At 44.3% G+C, this 19,575-nt stretch overlaps 1 protein-coding gene across 5 annotated transcripts in view; it reads left to right on the top strand.

Annotated features, from left to right (window-relative positions):
- Positions 1-8,598, top strand: part of msi1b (musashi RNA binding protein 1b) — a 38,953-nt gene extending 30,355 nt beyond the window's left edge. For 2 of the 5 annotated variants that reach the window (XM_090189139.1, XM_021621305.3), the window contains 10 exons: positions 45-137; positions 3,293-3,341; positions 4,031-4,113; positions 4,220-4,337; positions 4,918-5,055; positions 5,656-5,712; positions 5,983-6,039; positions 6,146-6,312; positions 6,706-6,751; positions 6,900-8,598. In XM_090189139.1, the coding sequence (XP_090045265.1) occupies positions 45-137; positions 3,293-3,341; positions 4,031-4,113; positions 4,220-4,337; positions 4,918-5,055; positions 5,656-5,712; positions 5,983-6,039; positions 6,146-6,312; positions 6,706-6,747 (804 nt within the window). In that variant the 3' untranslated portion in view covers positions 6,748-6,751; positions 6,900-8,598. The remainder of the gene's footprint in view (positions 1-44; positions 138-3,292; positions 3,342-4,030; positions 4,114-4,219; positions 4,338-4,917; positions 5,056-5,655; positions 5,713-5,982; positions 6,040-6,145; positions 6,313-6,705; positions 6,752-6,899) is intronic. The other 3 variants (XM_021621308.3, XM_021621307.3, XM_021621306.3) reach the window with 3 other exon arrangements.
- Positions 8,599-19,575: the final 10,977 nt, after the last annotated feature.

Raw genomic sequence — 19,575 nt, 5'->3', positions numbered from 1 at the left:
TATTCTCGATCCATTCATATTAACGGACCCATTTCTCCTTGCAGCTAGTGACTCGGACCAAGAAGATTTTTGTTGGAGGTCTATCCGTGAACACGACCATTGAGGATGTCAAGGCGTATTTCGAGCAGTTCGGAAAGGTAAGCCGCATGGGAGCTGGTATATAGCTATTGAAATGTGAGGTAGAAGGTAGACGCGTGTGGATCTGTGTCTCAGACTGTGTTGAGGGAGTAGAGATGGGTGTGATGTTGCATCATCCTCCATGCCACTGTTTTCTTCAACCCGTCTCACATCTTTGTTGTTTAGATGAAACTGATTGGTGGGGTAAGGGTAAAAATGAAGTGCAATTGAAGAGTTGTTTTGGAAGGGAGGAGAGTTACTTGTGGGAGGGGTGGAGGAGAAGGATAGAGAGGGTAGAACGGAGGTATGGAGCATTAGGCTTTAGTTAGGGAAAAGAGGGAGAAAAAAGTTTTGGTGAGTGTGGTGATGGTAGGGAAGGGGGAGGGATTATCAGAATTTGAATTAATCTGATGTAACAGCTGCTCCTACCCCCAACCCCCTCCTGGCCCGTTACCGTGGTGACCCGGCTTGCCCATTGTCCCCAAGTAATTCAGCGGGCAAGGGGTTTTGTGTTGAGGGTGGGGAGGGGCGGGGGGTTGGAGAGTGTCAACCCAGGAGTTTTGTAACAATAACACTGGTTGACCAACGGTCAAACCGACCCAAACCAGCATACGTGTCACTTCCAGTCTGTCTTCAGTTCTTCAAACTTATGCTTTTGATTTTATTTGAATATCCGTATTGTACTCAGTTTTGACGCTTCCCACCATAGATTCCAAGGGCTTTGAAATGCAGAGCAGAGATAATAAATGAAGAGGTAACAAAGGCAGAAGGGAGAACGGGTGCAAGGACTATTATGTCTTTGAAGAAAGCTAGGCAAATATTTTGCTAGTTTGTACAGGAGTTCAATATTTACAAGGAGGTGCGCTGTGGTGCACTCTTACTCCTCTGTTGAATCTTCAAACTTTTTGTTGACACTAACTATTTTAAACAGACAACTTGAAATAGTGGTCGCAAGTAACCTATGCAAGAAAGTAAGGTGCAAATTCAGTAGGAAATCAGATAAACCAATGAGCCTGCATACTAACTAGATTAGCTTTCAACCCCAATAAAAGGCTGAGGCAAAGCTAATTGATGTAGTTTACCATTAGCCAGTCAGGGCATTGTGATTATGTAATATTAAATTCAGTCTTGATCATTTAAATTATACTTCCTGTATCTATCACATACTACTGTAAGTGGCACATTTTATTTTATTTTAGCTTTATTTAACTAGGCAAGTCAGTTAAGAACAAATTCTTATTTTCAATGACGGCCACTTCTACATGAAGTGCTTCACTCCCAATCATACAATTGCATTAATGGAATGAGATGGAGAGAGAGAGATGGCTAGATGGAGAAATGTCAACTCTAGCCACCCATGGGAAGTTTCTGATTAGACTGCCTCACTGGACCTTTTGTCTCCTGCTCTGGACAAGGGGGCGGAGAGAATGACTGGGAGGATGAGCAGTGGAAGAGAGGGTAAGAGGGGAATATTGTCCAGTGCACCATTAAAATGTCCCGTGTTTGAAATATATAGCTTTGAAGGACAGTTATTGACTTACTAAGAAACATTTAGTTAAATGAGGACATTGATGTTTTAACTTGTGTACATTTTAATTGCACTGGGTACTTGTGGGGATGATGTGAAAAACATACCTGAAGTGTCAGGACAGTTTTATCATCCTGCTGATTGTAGATTTCAGCATATAATTCACCTTCTAATTCAGTATATACAGTTTGGTTAAAGTTTGGTGCTCTAAACTGTGGAGCAACATTGTCTGTGTTGTTCCATTGCTGTGTCATGGTGCTTAGACTGTGAAGAGGCAGGCCTGGTTAGGGAGACAGGAGGGGTGATAGGGAAATGTCAGAGTGGAAAGAGTCAGTGATTTGAGAGAGCTAAGACTGACAGGTCTTCTTTCACCCTGGCTGGAAGCCCTCCTCCCTCACCCTTGACCTTTCTTCGTGCAAGCTACCCAAGGGTGGACCCAAGCACGAACACACACACACACTGACACATGCCCATTGACTAACACAATGTGTCAGCTCTGCGTGGAACCGTATAGGCGTGTGAATAAGTGGTTCTGGCAAATAGGTGGTGGAACCATGTGCACCTGCCTTTGGCTTTATTGCAAACTGAAAGGCATTGGATATTGAATGTGGAAAGCACACATTTTGCTTTACTAAAATATTAGTTAGCAATTAATTCAGGAGTTAATTTGAATGATATTAGGTGTTTGACAGTTGCTTTTTTTAAATTCGATTTTGTATTGCAATGTATTGGTCTGTGTTCAGCTGAAGATGAATCCTAGGCCTCTACTGTGAAGGAGGGAGGTATAGAGGGAGAGGAAGAGAGGGCACTAGGAGAATAGGAGTTATGGCTGGCTGTGCCAACAGACAAAGCCTCCACACCTCTTTGTTCTCTTGCACCCATTCTTTGTCGCTCTCTGTTCTCCTCCCTCCCAATTTAGTCCCACATTTTCTGTCTCCACCTCTATCTCACGATAGTTTCTTTCACCTCTCTTTTTCTCACACACACCCATCTCTACCTCACCACGGTCTGTACCTGTATTCTCTCCCCAGTCCCTCTTCCCCACATCCAACATTGTACATGCCTACATTTCTATCTTACTTATTGTACCTTCTGTCTATGTATATCTCTCACTCTTCCTCTCTTTCTCTGTCTATCTGTCTGTAATCTCTCTCTCAGACTCTCACACATTCTCTTTCTCTTAACAAATAATGCTTGATGCCAGATAAAGATTTTTAAGATAACTTTTTGCACAGTTGCCATGGGAATGGCAAACTTTGGAAAGTGGGGGGAGCGAGGGTGGATTATGTCCTCTTTTTCAGAGAGAGATTCCAATTATGCAGTTCAGAGGCAAGACATCTAACTAAGAGAAACAGGGAATTGATTCTGATTTTGTGTTTGTGAATCAAACCTTTTCTAGCGGCCATCTTGTGCCCATGCATCACTAATGTCCCCTCTTAAGATGTTTCTTCTGTTTTCTTCTCTTCCTCTACTGTGCTCCCCTCCCTCCTTTGAAACCTGTCCCCCTCCTCCACCCCTCCTCTTTCTGCCCCTTTTGTCCATCTGTTGCTGAGCCTCCCTGGAGAACTTGAGAAGGGGTGAGGTCAGACAATATGGCGCGTGCGTACATTGTGTGAGGTGATGTGTGTAAAATTCTGTGTCCTCTAGGTTGATGATGCCATGCTCATGTTTGACAAGACCACCAACAGACACAGAGGTGAGTCTGAGAAACCCCCTCTCTGTCCAGTCCCCCAGTACTCTAAGCCTCACATCTCTGTATCCTCAATAGTCTTTTACATTTAGGTCATTTAGCAGAAGCTCTTATCCAGAGCGACTCGCAGTTAGTGGGTTCATCTTAAGGTAAAAGACAGCTACGTATACTAGTCGAAGTCACAATCGTAGTAAGTAATACTTTTCCTGAATAAAGCAACTATCAGCTATCTCCTCCTCATAGGCTGAACAGGAGGAACGGAGTAGGAGGAGAGGAACAAGTCTAGGCTAATTAGTCAGTCTGTTAATCGAGGATCAGGATAAAGCCTCCTAAAGCGCCTTCTACCCACCCTGGGACTGATCGATTATGACAGCCCACCAGCTTTACTCGGCTGAGGGAGGGAGGGAGGCTCGCTGACCTGGCCAGCAGGGAGGGGAGGGAGGAGGGGATGAGCCAGGAACAGCACCCCAGAGGGGGGGAGGGTGCGAACGTACTAAACGGCTACTACAGTACCTAATACAGAAGGTGGTTAGCATTCGTGCATTAGCTCCACACTCTAACCCCCAGAGACAGCAGAATGGATTTCCACAAACTTGGGTTTGAGATGTTCAATAATGGGCTTTAATCAATGGTGTTGCCGAGCTCTTCATGAGCTGACCCTCCTCACATACATTATTTGTATTTGTCCACTCCAGGGTTTGGCTTTGTCACGTTTGAGAATGAGGATGTGGTGGAGAAAGTGTGTGAGATGCACTTCCATGAGATAAACAGCAAAATGGTGAGCTAAGAAGGCTTTAAATAAATCCTTCGTTATTCAATACACAATGTAACTGTTAGTTGTAATTGTTGACTGTTTTGTTCCCCCTCGTGTGTATTCATGACAGGTGGAGTGTAAGAAGGCTCAGCCCAAGGAAGTGATGTCACCCACGGGCTCGGCCAGGGGGCGCTCTCGGGTGATGCCCTACGGCATGGATGCCTTCATGCTGGGCATCGGCATGCTGGGTAAACTCATAGTGACGAGGATGACGACAGTAATGTCGACGAAGATGTGGCCCCTCATCCTGTTACCCCATACCATCACACATCCTCTCATAATATCATATTTTATATTATGAAGAGATGATTTACCACAGAAGTTACTACCGCTAGGGGACAGATGGCATACTCTTCATAACATCCTCTCCCCTTAATACAATATTTTCATATTTGCACCTGCCAAGTCTATTAAAACATGTGGTACCAAATTAGTTTGAGGAAAAAGTAATGCATGTATGTATGTAATATTGCTATTGATGTATATATTGAGATATATATATATATATAATTTAGTGGTTAAAGCATGCCTCTGAAGATGGGGAAATTACACTATCATGTACTGTTCAGTCTGAGAACTGCAATATTCCCAATGACGTTGGCAGGACAAGAGGGAATTCTAGGCAAGGGTACAGTTGTTAAGTTAGATCAACTTTGAGCTGAGCATACGTACACAACATACACTGTTGGCTGATCTAGAATAAAGAATGTTATTGAGTGCATTGTTTCTGTGAACCTGTTGTTACATTGACAGTATCCTCTTTCACAGGCAGGGGGCAGCACTGTTTCACTCAAACACAGACCCATGACTGTCCTTTCACCATAGGTTACCCAGGGTTTCAGACAGCTACGTATACTAGTCGAAGTTACACTGGCATCACCCCTGGATATACCTATCAATTCCCTGGTAAGAAGCTACTCCTCCACCCATTCATACTCCCTTGAGTCAAGCATGGCCCTTTCGTGAGGTTCCTGGACGGTCACAGAGTAGTAGAAGAGTCCAATCATTTAATGATGGTTGTGTGATCCTATTCATCTTCACTTGGTGTGTGTCTTGACTCGTCATACTGTGTATAGCTCCCACAACACAGACAAACTCTTTAACCAACACAGCCTCCATGGAAGCTCATAAAGCACTCTGAGTGTCATTTGCTGCTTATAAATATCAGGGAGTGGATTACACGTGCTTTGTGTGTGATTGTATGTGTTCGTAAGAAGAAGAGTGGGTATGTTTGTGGGGGGGGGCAGTATATTCTTATTCCATCCTAACGTATTCGGCTTGAACCACCAGTTCAAGCTGAATCTTTCTTCTATGTAAATCTGCCACTTCCCATTCGCTCTTCATTTCTTCCTCTTACGCCATCTCATTGATGTGTTCCCTTGGTGTCACCCTAGTTGTATGTTCCCTGCCAGTGTGTGTGTGTGTGTGTGCGTATGGATGGGTGGGTGTGTCCCTTACCTCGCCGGTGTGTTGTTTCAACAGCACTCTCTGATGTTTCTGTTCTAGAATTCCATTTAGAGAGGACCCCCCTTCTGACATCACCACACCCCCCTGAGCTCACAGGTCAGTCCCTCCTCTGGCCTTTACGAGCAGCATGCTGCCCGTCTGCTACTCACCCCTTTACTGTGCTACACACCAGTTATTACACAGTGACACCAGTTAATACACTAATTGCACACCGCAGTCGTGGGTAATGTAGCCCCATATGTTAGAGGTGGACATGATGTCAAGGATTATGGTCAAAATCATGTTCTGACTGACCTCTAGAGAGGTCAACGCTGTTTGTAGCCCGAGCTGGATTTGAAACCTGCTGTACCTCCTCTACCCCCTCAGCCATTCCTCTGTCGGCATATGGACCAATGGCAGTGGCAGCCGCAGCAGTAGCAAGAGGTATGTATGAGGGGTTGAGAAATGTTTGCCAATTTGATGTATAGTATTTCTCCTGTGTAACTAATTATGTGTCTGTCTACTTATTTGCATCTGTATGTTATTTTAGGCTCCGCCCCCTCTCGCTCTGGGGGGTTCAGCAGCCCTGGGCCAATGGCAGACTTATATGCAGCAGCCAATCAAGAGTCTGCTGTCAGCAGTTACCTCAGCGCTGCAAGCCCCTCCCCAAACACTGGGTTCGGCCATAGTCTGGGGGTAAGACACAGCCCTTATCACGTAGGTATTTTAGACCCTATTCATGTTTGGAAATGCAAAATGTGTCTGCATACTATCGATGCTACAGAGCAGTGCTCCTAAGATGTTGATCTTGGCACATGTTCATAGATCCATCTTGCAATACTGTCCAATCCTGTGTTATGACCGTATACATTCAGGGGGTCTGTTATGAGCATAGAATTGTCTGTCAATGTGTGACTGTCAAGTCAAAGGAACAAGTAATGTTGCTCTTGGGTAATATACTGTCCATTTTGACAGATTTTGCTTGCACATTTGGTGAGGGTTGTATTATTGAATGTGATATGATGTTGGGGATGTTGAGAGTGTTGGTGGTTGTGTTGTGATGACTGGGTGCTCCCTCTAATCTCTCCTGTGTCTGACTGCTCCCTACAGGGTCCTCTGATTGCTACGGCCTTCACTAATGGCTACCACTGAGAGAGTGAGTCTGCTACTATACCCACCCACAGCATCACATACTCAGAAGAGTAATGCTCCATTCAAATAAATCACTCTAATTTACTGTACATTTATTGTAGCAATATAATGTTGCCTATAGACACATGAAAATTGTCTCAATTTCTCTGCAGAGCTGTGAACTGAGAGATGGAAAGCTTTGAACTGGTCTGACACTCCTCTCTGGCTGTGTGACCCTTGACCCCTGATGTCCACGCCCCTCCTCCCACTGAGGATCTCTTTTCTTCAGACTTCCTGTGTTCGGTCTTAACATCCCTTCCTGTCTAACATGTTACTGTAGTTAGCAGAAAGGAACAACAACCTTTAAAAATATATATTTCTGCTTGTATTAGAAAAACATGCAGATAATTCTAGCTACTTTTTTATTTTATTTCATTTGACTGTTTTGTGGAAATTGTCATGTATTCTTGTCTTAATTATTTTTTTTCCCATTTGATTCTTTTGTCAGAAGGTGTTTTATTGAGAGTCAGTGAGGGAGAAAGTGATCTCCAGGTACGGAATATGTGAAAGACTGGAGCAAGTATTTGTACTGAATAAATGTATATTTATCTTTCAGTACATACAGAACATTGCTGATAATACCATATTTTTTTTTGTATGTATTACAAAGTTGAAAAATGTATATCTTGGTAGGTTTTTAACAAACATTTGTTATACTAATAATGATAAAAGTAACTAAATTGATAGTCATGAGCCTATTTCCAGTCAGATTTGAACTGCGTGATATCTGTTTTTTTGTAAAATATTGTAAATATAACTGTCTTTTGGATTCTGCAAAAAATGAGGGGTATTGGGAAGGCAGTGATGGTATTTGTTTTCAGCAGATGTTTTTTAACTTTCATTCGTACTGTTCGGCGTTGGCCACTCAGACTCATACATATCATAGTGTATTTGTGTGATTCCTAATCTTTAGCTGTCTGAGTTGTGAGACTGGTCCAGGTATGACAGAATGAAAGGGTTTGCTCCTATACTGTGAATTCACGCAGGAACCACTTATCAGCACCGGGAGTGAGAGCTTGTGGGGATATTCCTCTAATGAGTAGGCCTAAAACGGTTTCTTTCATCCTTACTTGGAACTTATTTTATTGTTGTTTTTAGAATGATCATTTTGAATATGTGGTGGTTGTAAAGGAAAATGAAGGACAAACATGCAGGAATCAGTCGTAAAAACAGTTTCACAGTGGTACGATTTCACGGCTAGATTCTTTCGCAGATTGTGTTGTGTGACTGCGCGTTTGTGTGTGTGTGTGCATTGTATGGCTATGCGGTCACACTGGAATTAGGTGTGAAATGTATTGTCAGGGAATGGATACATTGGTGGCAAATGTGAATTTATCATCTTCATTTTGGTTTGTTAATGAACGTCCTTGTCTCTGTCGATGTGTGGAGAGGATTCGTTCATTTGTTTCAGTGCTAAATTAACACTCTCAGAGGTGGTCCTGAGGCTCTTCCATGATGAGATTGTATGTATTTCTCCTCAACCCCCTTCTCCACACTGACCGATACGCTGTACATCTACTGGATGACATAGACTGGAGCCATGAAACTCATGAGAAGCTATATACTTTTAAAAAAATGTTACCTTTTTGCAATGGGAGGTTAGATAAGGTGTTTTACTTTTGTGGTTAGTTTAAGAACAAGAGGCGCTGTCAATTTCTATCACCAAGTTGTAGATGTTGATATTTTTCTAAGCCTGCTGATGGATTGCCATGGAGCCTTTGGACTCTGTGTTTACTCTGAAAGGTTCTTGTCAACACTGTAACCCTCTTACATTTTTTTACAATTCCTAATAAATTATTTTTAAACATTCTACTAATGCTTTAAGTTGTAACGGTCTTTCCAGACATGGTTTTCATGAAAAGGTTTAGAAACAGTACAAGATGAAGAGGGGGTAGTAATGGATTGATTTTCAAGCTTGACATGACTAGTATACTGTACTGTCTGTCAGATAAAGGCAGTCTCTCCCACTGACAGATTTACCATTAGGAAGAAGAGGCAATTATGAAAATAATTGATCCACTTAAGCCCCCCCCCCCCCCCCCCCCCCAATGCTCTGCTCGATGCATAAGAAATTCCCATCAAAATCTGTCTGTTTAAACTAGAGATGTCTCAATCCCTTGCATCCGCCGATGATCTACAGCGGGGTTTGTCAGACCAGGACACATCTCGACAATCTGTCTTCTCATGAAAACGTCTGTAGTGTCCGAACGGTCTGGTCTACAAATTACTTTGACCCATCTATGGAAAGATGAAACTCTCACACACATGATGGTGTACTCCGACTGAAGGTAACCCGGTACCAGGCCGAAACATGAATGTCAATGTACACAGGTAATTCCACTAAAAATTCTTAGCATTTTTTCCCCCTGAGCTTTCTTACATCTCTCAGACACTTAAAAAAATGTTATCCAATGCATTTCTATGGGCTAATAGCAGTAAGGCCGAATTCAGTGTTTCATTAAAAAAAATGGTATGACCATCTTAAAGCAATTGCATATGTTAGCTTAGCTCACTGATTTACACCGGGTCTCCACCCCTATTTACCTATTTTTCTGCCATGAACTTCCCCAGGCTTACCCGTTATTAGGGAATTATTATTACCCGTTATTAGGGAAGCCTGGTTCTCGACGAGGCTCGCTTAGTAGAAACGCAGACCAACCCGAACCCAAACTTACACTCTTGGGGATACAATACACATTTCTTCAGTAAAAAGACAGATGTTGCTGATAATACTGTCATCGAGGCAAAGGACATGTATGTGAAGCCCATGTATCTGATGCTGTCTGGCAAAATAGAGTATGGCATGTTATACTCTTTTTGGCCAGACAGCATCAGATACATGGGCTACATATAGTAAGAGAGAGGGGCGCTGTTTCGCTCTCTCGGATGCTTTCTCTGGTGAGATAGTCCATTGTTGATTTAGTCCCAACATGTTTTGCATGTCAGCAATCAAGTTTTCAAGATATATTACTTTCAAAATACAGTTATATGTATATTTAATGTGACCAGAGTAGTCATTCATAGGTGATTTGCTTTTAAGTGAGTCTTCTGAGCCATTTACAATGGGCAGAGGCCCACTAACATCATGATCCATAACATGACTAGAATCTCCCAACCACCATTAGCCGTTTTCACTCCTATCCCTGTGTAAAAAATGGCTCAATCTTTTCCTGCTCTCTTTTTTCCCTTTTCTCTGTGTGGCTGATTCAGACTTAGGAATTTACGCTTTTCCTACGCATACCTTTCCTACACACTTCTCAGTATTTGGTATTCAGTCAAGTTCAGTTGCTTAACAGGCTCTGGAGTGTGGCTACCTTGCATGTGTTGAATACATCCCATTCAACCCCTGAAAACCCTCCCACTTGCTGGCCAACATATTTTCCATCCCTTTAAATACGGTGTACATTTTAGTTCGAATTTCGTCGACAAACTCACTACACTAGAATATATCGAGAGGACGCGTTCAGAATATTAGGGATCAATGAAAGAAAGCCATCTAAATAAATGCATATTTGTCTCCGTTTCAGCACCAATTGGTCTTGTAGATTATTTAGGTTTAGGAAAGTATTTATGAATCATAAAAAACAGGTTTGGAGAGCCTTTATGCATGAAAGAAAGTAAACAGTGGTTTGATTCATTCTGAAAATTGCCACATTCAGTTCTTTAACTCATGGTCATGTTGGAAAACTGGTGTACATATAATTACAATAGGGAGAAAAGTGTACAACAGTAGGCTGTACCCTCGTCTATTGCCTTCACTAACCATGAAACTGTGTGATGACACGGCCAGGTATTGGGCCATGCGTCAAGTTCAAGCTGTTAAGAATTGGTCTGCACTCCGCTTCATAACAATTTAATTAGCCTACATGTCTTTTTTAAAACATGATCAACTGTTACTAATGATCCTCAGCAACAACCACACAGCCGTGATGGCGTTTACAGAGGAAGAAAATGAAGGTAAAGGAAAGTGTAATTAAATGGACTGTATGCTATATCAACTAAAGGGAACGAACAGTAAATTGGCAGTTGAATATGTGTTATTATTAGGCCTACTGATGGTCGATACTGATAGTGGATAATATTTAACACAATAGGAAAGAGAGAATGACGGGTTAGCCTATAATTAAAGGAGCTATATGTAATATTGTTTGGGCCAGCGAATCTCTTGTCAAATTGACTGGGGAGCTAACGGTTTGTGCCACATTCGGTTAGTGTGAGGCTCAGGCCCGGTCTGTCTTTTGTTGACCAATAAGAAGGCTGCACCATTAGAATGGGGGTGGGTCCGATACATATTAAAGTTTCTGAAATTACAATGCAAAAAGATTACATGTAGCTCCTTTAAGACATTCGAGTGCCATCCCTGCAAATGAAAAGACCATACAATTTCAATTCTGCATGATGGCACAGCATTCATAAACTTTACTGTTGGAAAGTTGATATGTTGATATGCTTCAGTTTGCTGCCATATGCCATTTGTCTTCAGCGATTATAAGGTAAAATAGATCTAGAACAATTGTCATTTATATTTACAATTCCCTTATCCAATCGGTTTACTCATTTACATAGCTCTTGTCAATAGCTCTTATCAAGTTGTAAATTACAGTGCATGGAGAAGAGAAGGGTGTTTTTTCTATCTGAAAAAATAAAGTAGATGCTGTTTCCACTTGGAAGTGGTTGGTTTGCTAGACCTGGTTTCCATGGTTTCCTCACTGTAAAGGTGTTTGAATATAGTGTATCTGCAGACACACCTCCGCCACGCCTTAATTTATATATTCGATCTCCACCCCAAAAGAATAGCGGGTGAAAAGCATGCAATTCTCATGCTTAAGTTCAACGTTAGAATACGTATAGAGAAGTGCATAAAAAGGGAATTACATTCAATTTACACACGCTTGTAGGTAGCCTAGCAGTTAAGAGAGTTGAGTCAGTAACCTGAAAGGTTTGAATCCCGAGCCAGCAAGGTGTAAAAATAGGCCATTAGTCCCTTGAGCAAGGCAGTTAACCCCAGTTCCTCCCTATCATCGTCCTCTCGCAGCCCTCCTCTCTCAAAAGAAGGATAGTATTCACCCCTGAAAGTAATTAGGTCATCTCTCATCTCTGGCTGGAGCCCCCAGTTTGCGTCCTTCTTCCCACGCCTAAGGCAGCCTTAAGACACTCTTCCCCTTGTTACTTTTCCCATACATTGGCTTACTTTTTGACCTGGGTCTTCTACCTAATTTCTGTCCATCTCTGACTGACCTGTGTGACCAGTGTGACCCGTTTAGCTGGTTCGATGTCTCCAGGAACGCCCCGGTCAACGGAGGTGAAGACCAAGCGACCACTGGACGAGAGTGCTGACCACTTGGGGGGCAGGGAGGCACAAGAGATCTCCCCTCTGAAGAACAATATCTACCTTACCATCCTCACCTGTCAACATCAAGGCTCTGACCTTCTCTGTACTGGTGAGTCGAAACAAATGCCTCAGGCATTAAAACAGGCATTAAGTAATGAGTATTGGTCAATGATATGTAACCTCTTAAAACTTCAGCCATGACATCACTTCATGGTAGTTTTGTGGCACAACAGTGTGCTACAACATACAAGGCAGGGGCGGAAATATTTATCAAGGGAGGATCAATGAACAGGCAAAATAACGTAGTCCAGCGATTGGAAGTTCTCTTTATTGAAACATGAAGACCCCTAATTAATAGTATTTTTTTCTGTGTGTGCATTCTGTAAATCTACATCAGCATTTCCCAAACTCGGTCCTCGGGACCACAAGGTGCACGTTTAGTTTTTTGCCCTAACACTACACATCTGATTCAAATTAGCAAAGCTTGAGGATTAGTTGATTATTATCAGCCGGGCAACAACCAAAATATTCACAGAGTTTGGGAAACCCTGATCTAGATAGTACCATCTACTACTGCCAAAATAAAGGAAACACCAACATGGTGCCTTAATAGGGTGTTGGGCCACCACGAGCCAGAACAGCTTCAATGTACCTACTACCTTGGCACTGATTCTACACGTGTCTGGGATGCAACACCATTCTTCCAAGAGAAATGGGATAATTTGGTGTTTTGTTGATGGTGGTGTAATACGCTGTCTCAGGCACCACTGCAATTCAATTGGGTTGAGATCTGGTGACTGAGAAGGCCATTGCATATGGTTTACATCGTTTTCATGCTCATCAAACCATTCAGTGACCACTTGTGCCCTGTGGATGGGGGCATTGTCATCCTATATGGGCATAGCCATAGTAGCCAAAATAAGGGCCAGAATGGCCTGCCCCCCAGAATTTTAATACATGGCCCTAAGCATGATGGGATGTTAATTGCTTAATTAACTCAGGGACAACATCTGTGTGTGTGTGTGTATATATATATACACACACACACATACATACTTACATACATGCATACATACACACACACACTGAGTGTACAAAATATTAGGAACACTGTCCTAATATTGAGTTTCACCCCCTTTTGCCCTCAGAACAGCCTCGATTTGTCGGGGCATGGACTCTACAAGGTGTCAAAAACGTTCCACAGGGATGCTGGCCCATGTTGACACCAATGCTTCCAACAGTTGTCAAGGTGGCTGGTAGAGGATCTCTACGCCGATTCATCAGACCAGGCAGTGTTTTTCAAATTTTCCAGTGTCCAGTGTTTTTGGTCCTTAGTCCACTGCAACAGCAATTTCTTGTTTTCTGCTGAAAGAAGTGGAACTCTGTAAGGTCGTCAGCTGCCATACCCCATACGTGTCACAGTACAATGAGGTGTGTATTCTTCTTATGTCTTTGGGCACCAATGTTGTACTGGACTGTCAGTTGACTAAATGTATCCCGACTGTTGCGCTCCACAATTTGTGTCAGCTTCCTTTGTCCTCTTTCATCAATGACCCATTTTCAACCACTGGCCTGCCGTTGGCTGGATGTCCTTTGGGTGGTGGACCATTCTTTATAAACAAGTTAAACAGTAAAGCATGAGAAACCCACTACTACCATACCCCGTTAAAAGGCACTTTTCTTGCCCATTCACTCTCTAAATAGTACACAATCCATGTCTCAAGGCTTCAAAATCCTTCTCTAGCCTGTCTACACCCCCTCATCTACGCTGATTGAAGTGGATTCAACAGGTGACATCAATAAGGGATCATAGCTTTCACCTGGATTCACCAGTCATGGAAAGAGCAGGTGTTCTTAATGTTTTGTACACTCAGTGAATATCCCTAATTTACTAAATGTCCATTATGTTGTCAGTTACCTGTATGTAGGGTTGTTAATATGACAACTAGTTGATTCACAAATATATAGCTGATGCACTGAGAGCTTGCATAAACCTAATGGACTTTAAATGTGGTTTTCTCCTGTTGTTGTTTGATTTTGACATTCTACCTGCTTGACCAATAAGGCTCTGGATTTTAATCTCTCTCTATTTCTCTTGGACAGACAGACACACACATTTATTCATACACCATGAGGGCCTCTGCAAGCCACCAGTGATTTTTCAACCTGACACTGATGGGTGAGATGTTTTTTTGTCTGACTGCCTTCCCTACTCCCCCACCATTCCCACTTATTCTTCACACCCATTGCAATCTTGCAGGTGTGAAGGATCCTGTATTCTGATGTGTAATCGAATCAACATTAAAAGGCTAAAAATAGAGGAGACGTTCCCCTGGTCTGTCACTCAGGTGGAACCTTAATGATGGTTTCAACATCACTGATTATGTTGATGAAACGATGGGGGTGTTGATGACAATGTTGACGATGGTGAAGATGAGAAAAATAGAACCTTATGATGATCATTGCTTTGCTCTTATTTCATTCCACACATTCATAGTTTAAGTAATTTCAGTAAAGAATGTAAAGGATTCAACATTTTGCAGTGTACAAGAAACTGAATCAATGCAAAAACGTGTTTTCCCATCTCTGATTGTCAAAACCTTGAGCTGCAGCTCCTGCTAAGACTGCTGTTCACACCCATCTGTGTTTATCTTAGTGTGTAAAGTGTTTGGAGCCTCTGCGGATAGCTATGACTGGTTTCCCAGAGTATACTGTGGCGTGGCCCAGTTGTGAGACAGTGAAACTGGATAGCCGTGTGAAAGCATGATGGGTGAGCTGAGACACCGTAGGTTATCTTCCTCAGGTGTCATATGTGTAGACAAACACATGATATTAGCATTTTTTAAAGTTGGTTGATAAGTACCAAGAATGTTTTATCAGTGTAAACCCCACTGGCACATCATTTCCATGTTTATTTATTTAGGCTATCAAAAACGTGATTATTTTACACTATCAAAAACCTCACTACGTCAAGGGAAATGTAGTATTATTTCTAACAAAGATATCTAAATATATTTCAGGATGTTGTGCATCCCTAGAAATAATCTGAATTGATGTAAACATAACATTTTTGAAAACAAAGCTTTTCCCAAAAAAGTGGTCTCTTGGCACAACTTACTCCAGTTATGTTGGGCATAGGGACAGGGTAAGTTGAGCTGCCTTGGTTGTAAGTGGGTGATGGTGCTGGTAGGTCAAAGTTGAATTCATGGAATGGGGGTGTGGTATATTGTACATATTAAATGTACCTACATTCAGAGCTCTCTGTTCAATATAACTTACCCTTCCATTTCTTGAACAGTTTTCTGTGGCAGGGATGTTGTTTCAATGGTTCTATGCATATGAGGCTACTAAGTTCATGAAACTAGTCCACGAGATTCTTGATATGTTTAGCAAGTTTGATGGAGTTAAACAGGAAATGAGGAAGCTTGTGGATAAGGTCTGCAGTCTCCAGCCAAGCAGAGCAGACCTGCATCAGTAGTCAAGACTCCAGGCCACCCTCCAAAAGAGGCTACACCTTCGCCGTGTCCCAGAGAGCTAAGTTATCACCCTGATGGGGACTATTGCCAACCTCCTCACCAGGCCAGTACCGCACCTTCACAGCGCTACGTTGGTGCAGTGAACCGATAGTCTTTTCCTCCTAGGGCTCACCCTGATGCAGCAGCATATGAGCCACGAAGAGCTGCCAGCCAAAGGCAACCCACCAGGTCGCCAATCAGGTCAGGTTCCATGGATACATAGGCCAGACCCTCAACACCATCCACATCCCCCTAGAGGAATCACCGCCGCAGCAGCATCGCAGACCTACAGAGGCCCTAGGCCAACCATCCCTAACTTCAACAGCCTTAAGATCGCACTAGGGAACCTCCTGCCAGTTGACGGGAATGAGCTCTTTAAGTATCGGATCCTAGTGGATCACTTAAAGCTAGAAGAAGCCTGTCAAGTGGTAGATTCATACCTCAACTCCCCCATGCCTTACTCAGACATCATGGCAGTCCTAAACGAGAAGTTTGGACAGCCACACCATGTCACCCTGAAGAAGATAGCCAGTGTCATGGACTCTCCCAATGTCCACTGTAGAGATACAGCTGCCTTCGATAAGTTTGCACTACAGGTCCAGTCCTTAGTGGGCATGCTCTGAACACCACAGCCAGACGGCGACATAGACCTGATGGTTGGGTCTCATGTGGCACTCCTACTCAGCAAGCTACCACCTGAGATGAGGTCAGACTTCCGCCATTGCATGTTTCATAAGCCAGGTACCACATAAACCTTACTCGAGTTCTCAGAGTGGTTACAGTATGAGTCCTGGTGTCAAGGCTACGATGGCCAGACATCAAGCAAAGGGCATAAGGACAGGCTTGGGCAGAAGTCAGAAGAGCGCACACAGGAAACATGGAGCATCCATCCTTCACGGAGCTAAAGACAACCCGGAGAGTGGAGCCGCTGCCTCAGCATTCAACAGTTTGGCTGCCGGCAAGAAGAAAGGCAAAGCCATACTGTCCTTATTGCAACAACCCTGAGCACTATCTCAACCACTGCTCAGCCTTCCAGACGCTCACCAAGGAGAAAGTAACAGAGTGGATCAAGACCAACAATAAGTGCTGGTGTTGTGGAAGGGACCCTCAGGCATCCCAGTGCACCCTGCCAGGGAACGAATCTACAAGTCCTTCACAAGGTCAATGCTAGAACCCGCAAAAAGGCACCAAAAGAGGAAAGCTGCCTGGTAAGCACAGCCACAAAGGTGCTTTATCTATACAGACCACCCTGCTGAAGGTGATCTTGCCTCCTTCGCGTCCTGCTGAAGGTGATCAGGGTGCTTCTACACCATGGAGACCATACCCTCGACACCTATGCTATTTTGGACGACAGGACCGAGCGTACCATGCTCCTTCCAGATGCTGCACAGAATATTGGGTTTCAGGGTACCCCAGAAGAGCTCGCCCTCAGAACCATTTGGCAGGACATCCAGACCCTCCGTGGTGCATCAGTGACCTTACGCATCCCTCCTGCCTAGCAATCCAAGACAAGTTTCCAGATCTAAGGGGCCTTCACCGTGACTCGCTTTGGGCTAGCAGACCGTTCCTATCCAGTGACCAGCCCTCAGAAGAGGGACAAGCACTTGGTTGGTCTCCCTCTACAGCCGTTCCTCAACGCCAAGCCTCTAGTCCTCATTGGTGCAGGTCATTCTCATTTGATCACCCCATAAAAACAGTGAGGCTGTGTCCTCACAGTTCCAGGTTCTCAACCTGAACGAGTCCCTGCTGCCAGGACCTACCTTGGGTGTGTCACTCCTGGGAGTACTGTTGCAGTTCTGCAAGCACGCCTTCAGGATCAGTAGGTACATCAAGGGGATGTTTAATCAGGTCCGCCTTCTGCCTGAAGATAGGTCCCTCCTACAGTTTGTGTGGCACGAAATGAAGAGAGAAAAGCCCCCTGATGTCTTTGAGTGGCAGGTGCTTCCCTTTGGCACCACATGCAGCCCATACTACCCAATATTTGCCCTCCAGGGATATCACAGAAAACAGCGAGCCTAGAATAGATATTTGGTTCTCCGTAAAGAGGTGCTTCTACGTTGACAACACCCTCCAGAGCGTGCGAACACCAGCAGAAGCCAGACAGCTAGTGGACAAGCTATGAGAGCTCCTGGCATCTGGCGGGTTTGAGCTATGCCATTGGGCCAGCTACGTGCCAAGCATCATCAATTACTTACCAAAGGAGGCCAGATCAGACAACCTCGAGCTTTGGTTTGACTAAGAGAAAGAAGATTCACCCGAGTCTACCCTAGGCCTCAGCTGACAATGCCAGTCGGACACCTTGGGGTACAAGCATCGAGCCGTGGACTACGGAGTGCCGACCATGCAGAATGTGTACAAGATTCTCGCCAGCCAGGTTGACCCCCTTGGGTTCATTTCTGCCGTATACCACCCAAGCCAAAGTGTTGGTCCAGCGCCTCTGGGATTAACAGCGGGACTGAGATGTCTCCCTTCTCCCTCAAGATCTACTCCAGGCTTGTAACAATTGGGAAGGAGAGCTACAGATCCTGCCACGAATCACTCTGTCTTGGTGCTACATACCTGCAGATGTCGAGTGACCAGAGAGGTCCATGTGTTCTGCGATGCGTCAAAGGCCTACGGGTCCATTGCGTACCTGAGGACAGAAGATAGTCACAGCAAGACCTACTGGTCATTCCTGATGAGCAGGTCCAGAGTTGCTCCTAAGCGACTACATTCCATGCCAAGACTGGAGCTCTGTGCAGCTGTCACTGGAGCCCAGCTTGCCAAGCTGCTAGAGAAAGAGCTTAACTTGAAAAATCAACCAGACCACCCTGTGAACAGATTCCACAATCGTGCTGATGTGGCTGCAGTCCTGCTGCTTCAAAAACTTAAAGACCTCTGTGCATGGCGCTATGTGGATTTGTGAGGAATCCCGCAGATTACATCACCAGAGGCAAGACTCTGAAGAACCTTGCATAGCCGAACAGATGGAGCCAAGGACCACCGTTTGTCCTTCAAAGTCCAGACGAGTGACCAGCTAAGCCAAACGCTCATCCTGAATACAACACGTCTGAACTCTGGAAGCTCACCTTCTGCGGTGTCACTGCAGTTGCTGGTCCCCAAGACCCAGATGTGAGCCAGTGTATCACCTGGAAGGAGCTTCTAGAAGTAACTACGCAAGTGCTACACGGGGGGGCAGGTCAGGGTGATGACCCTACTACCGAAGACTACCTTCCATCGCTTACAGCACACCTGCACAGAATTCCGTAGATGGAAATCCAGACCTGCTGTCCCCAAGATGGCTGACCTGCCAGTTGCACACCTGTACCTTTCCAGGTCAAACTGGGGCAGCGCGTCGAGAAGAGATGGGGGATAATCTTCAAGTGTCTCACCACAAGGGGTGTATACTTGGACCTCCTGACCAACATTGATTCCAACTCCTTTCTGATTGCCCTTAGAAGATTCATCGCCTGCCGATGAGCTGAGCTGTTCTCTGATCAGGGAACAAACTTCCGGGGAGGCCTTCGCTGATTTCTCCCAACCTGCAACAGCAGCTTGCAAAACAGAAGATTGCTTTCCACTTCAACCCCCCTGCAGCACATCACTTCAGAGTTTGGGAGAGCAAGATTGACTCCATTAAGACTGCCCTCTACACTACAGTGGGTGCCCAGTCAGTGACTGAAGAAGTGCTCAGAACTGTCCTCATTGAAGTGGGGTATCCTGAATTCGAAGCCCTTGGGCTCCGGGTCCTCCAGTATTGATGACCTGGACCCCATGACCCCTAACCTCCTGTTGATGGGGCGACCAAACGGATCCCTGCCGCAAGTGGTGTACCCAGAGACTGAGCTCCTCAGCAGGCGTCGATGGAGACACTGCCAGATACTGATCACTTCAGAGGTTTCTGTGTTAAGCACTATAGCACGTTACCATATGTGATTGAATATTATCTGCTGTTGGCTTGTG

Source organism: Oncorhynchus mykiss, chromosome 11, assembly GCF_057628025.1.
Source record: "Oncorhynchus mykiss isolate SJ-2025 chromosome 11, ASM5762802v1, whole genome shotgun sequence".
Classification (NCBI taxonomy): domain Eukaryota; kingdom Metazoa; phylum Chordata; class Actinopteri; order Salmoniformes; family Salmonidae; genus Oncorhynchus; species Oncorhynchus mykiss.
The sequence above is the reverse complement of the archived record's forward strand: the minus strand, read 5'-3'. Positions and strand labels throughout refer to the sequence as shown.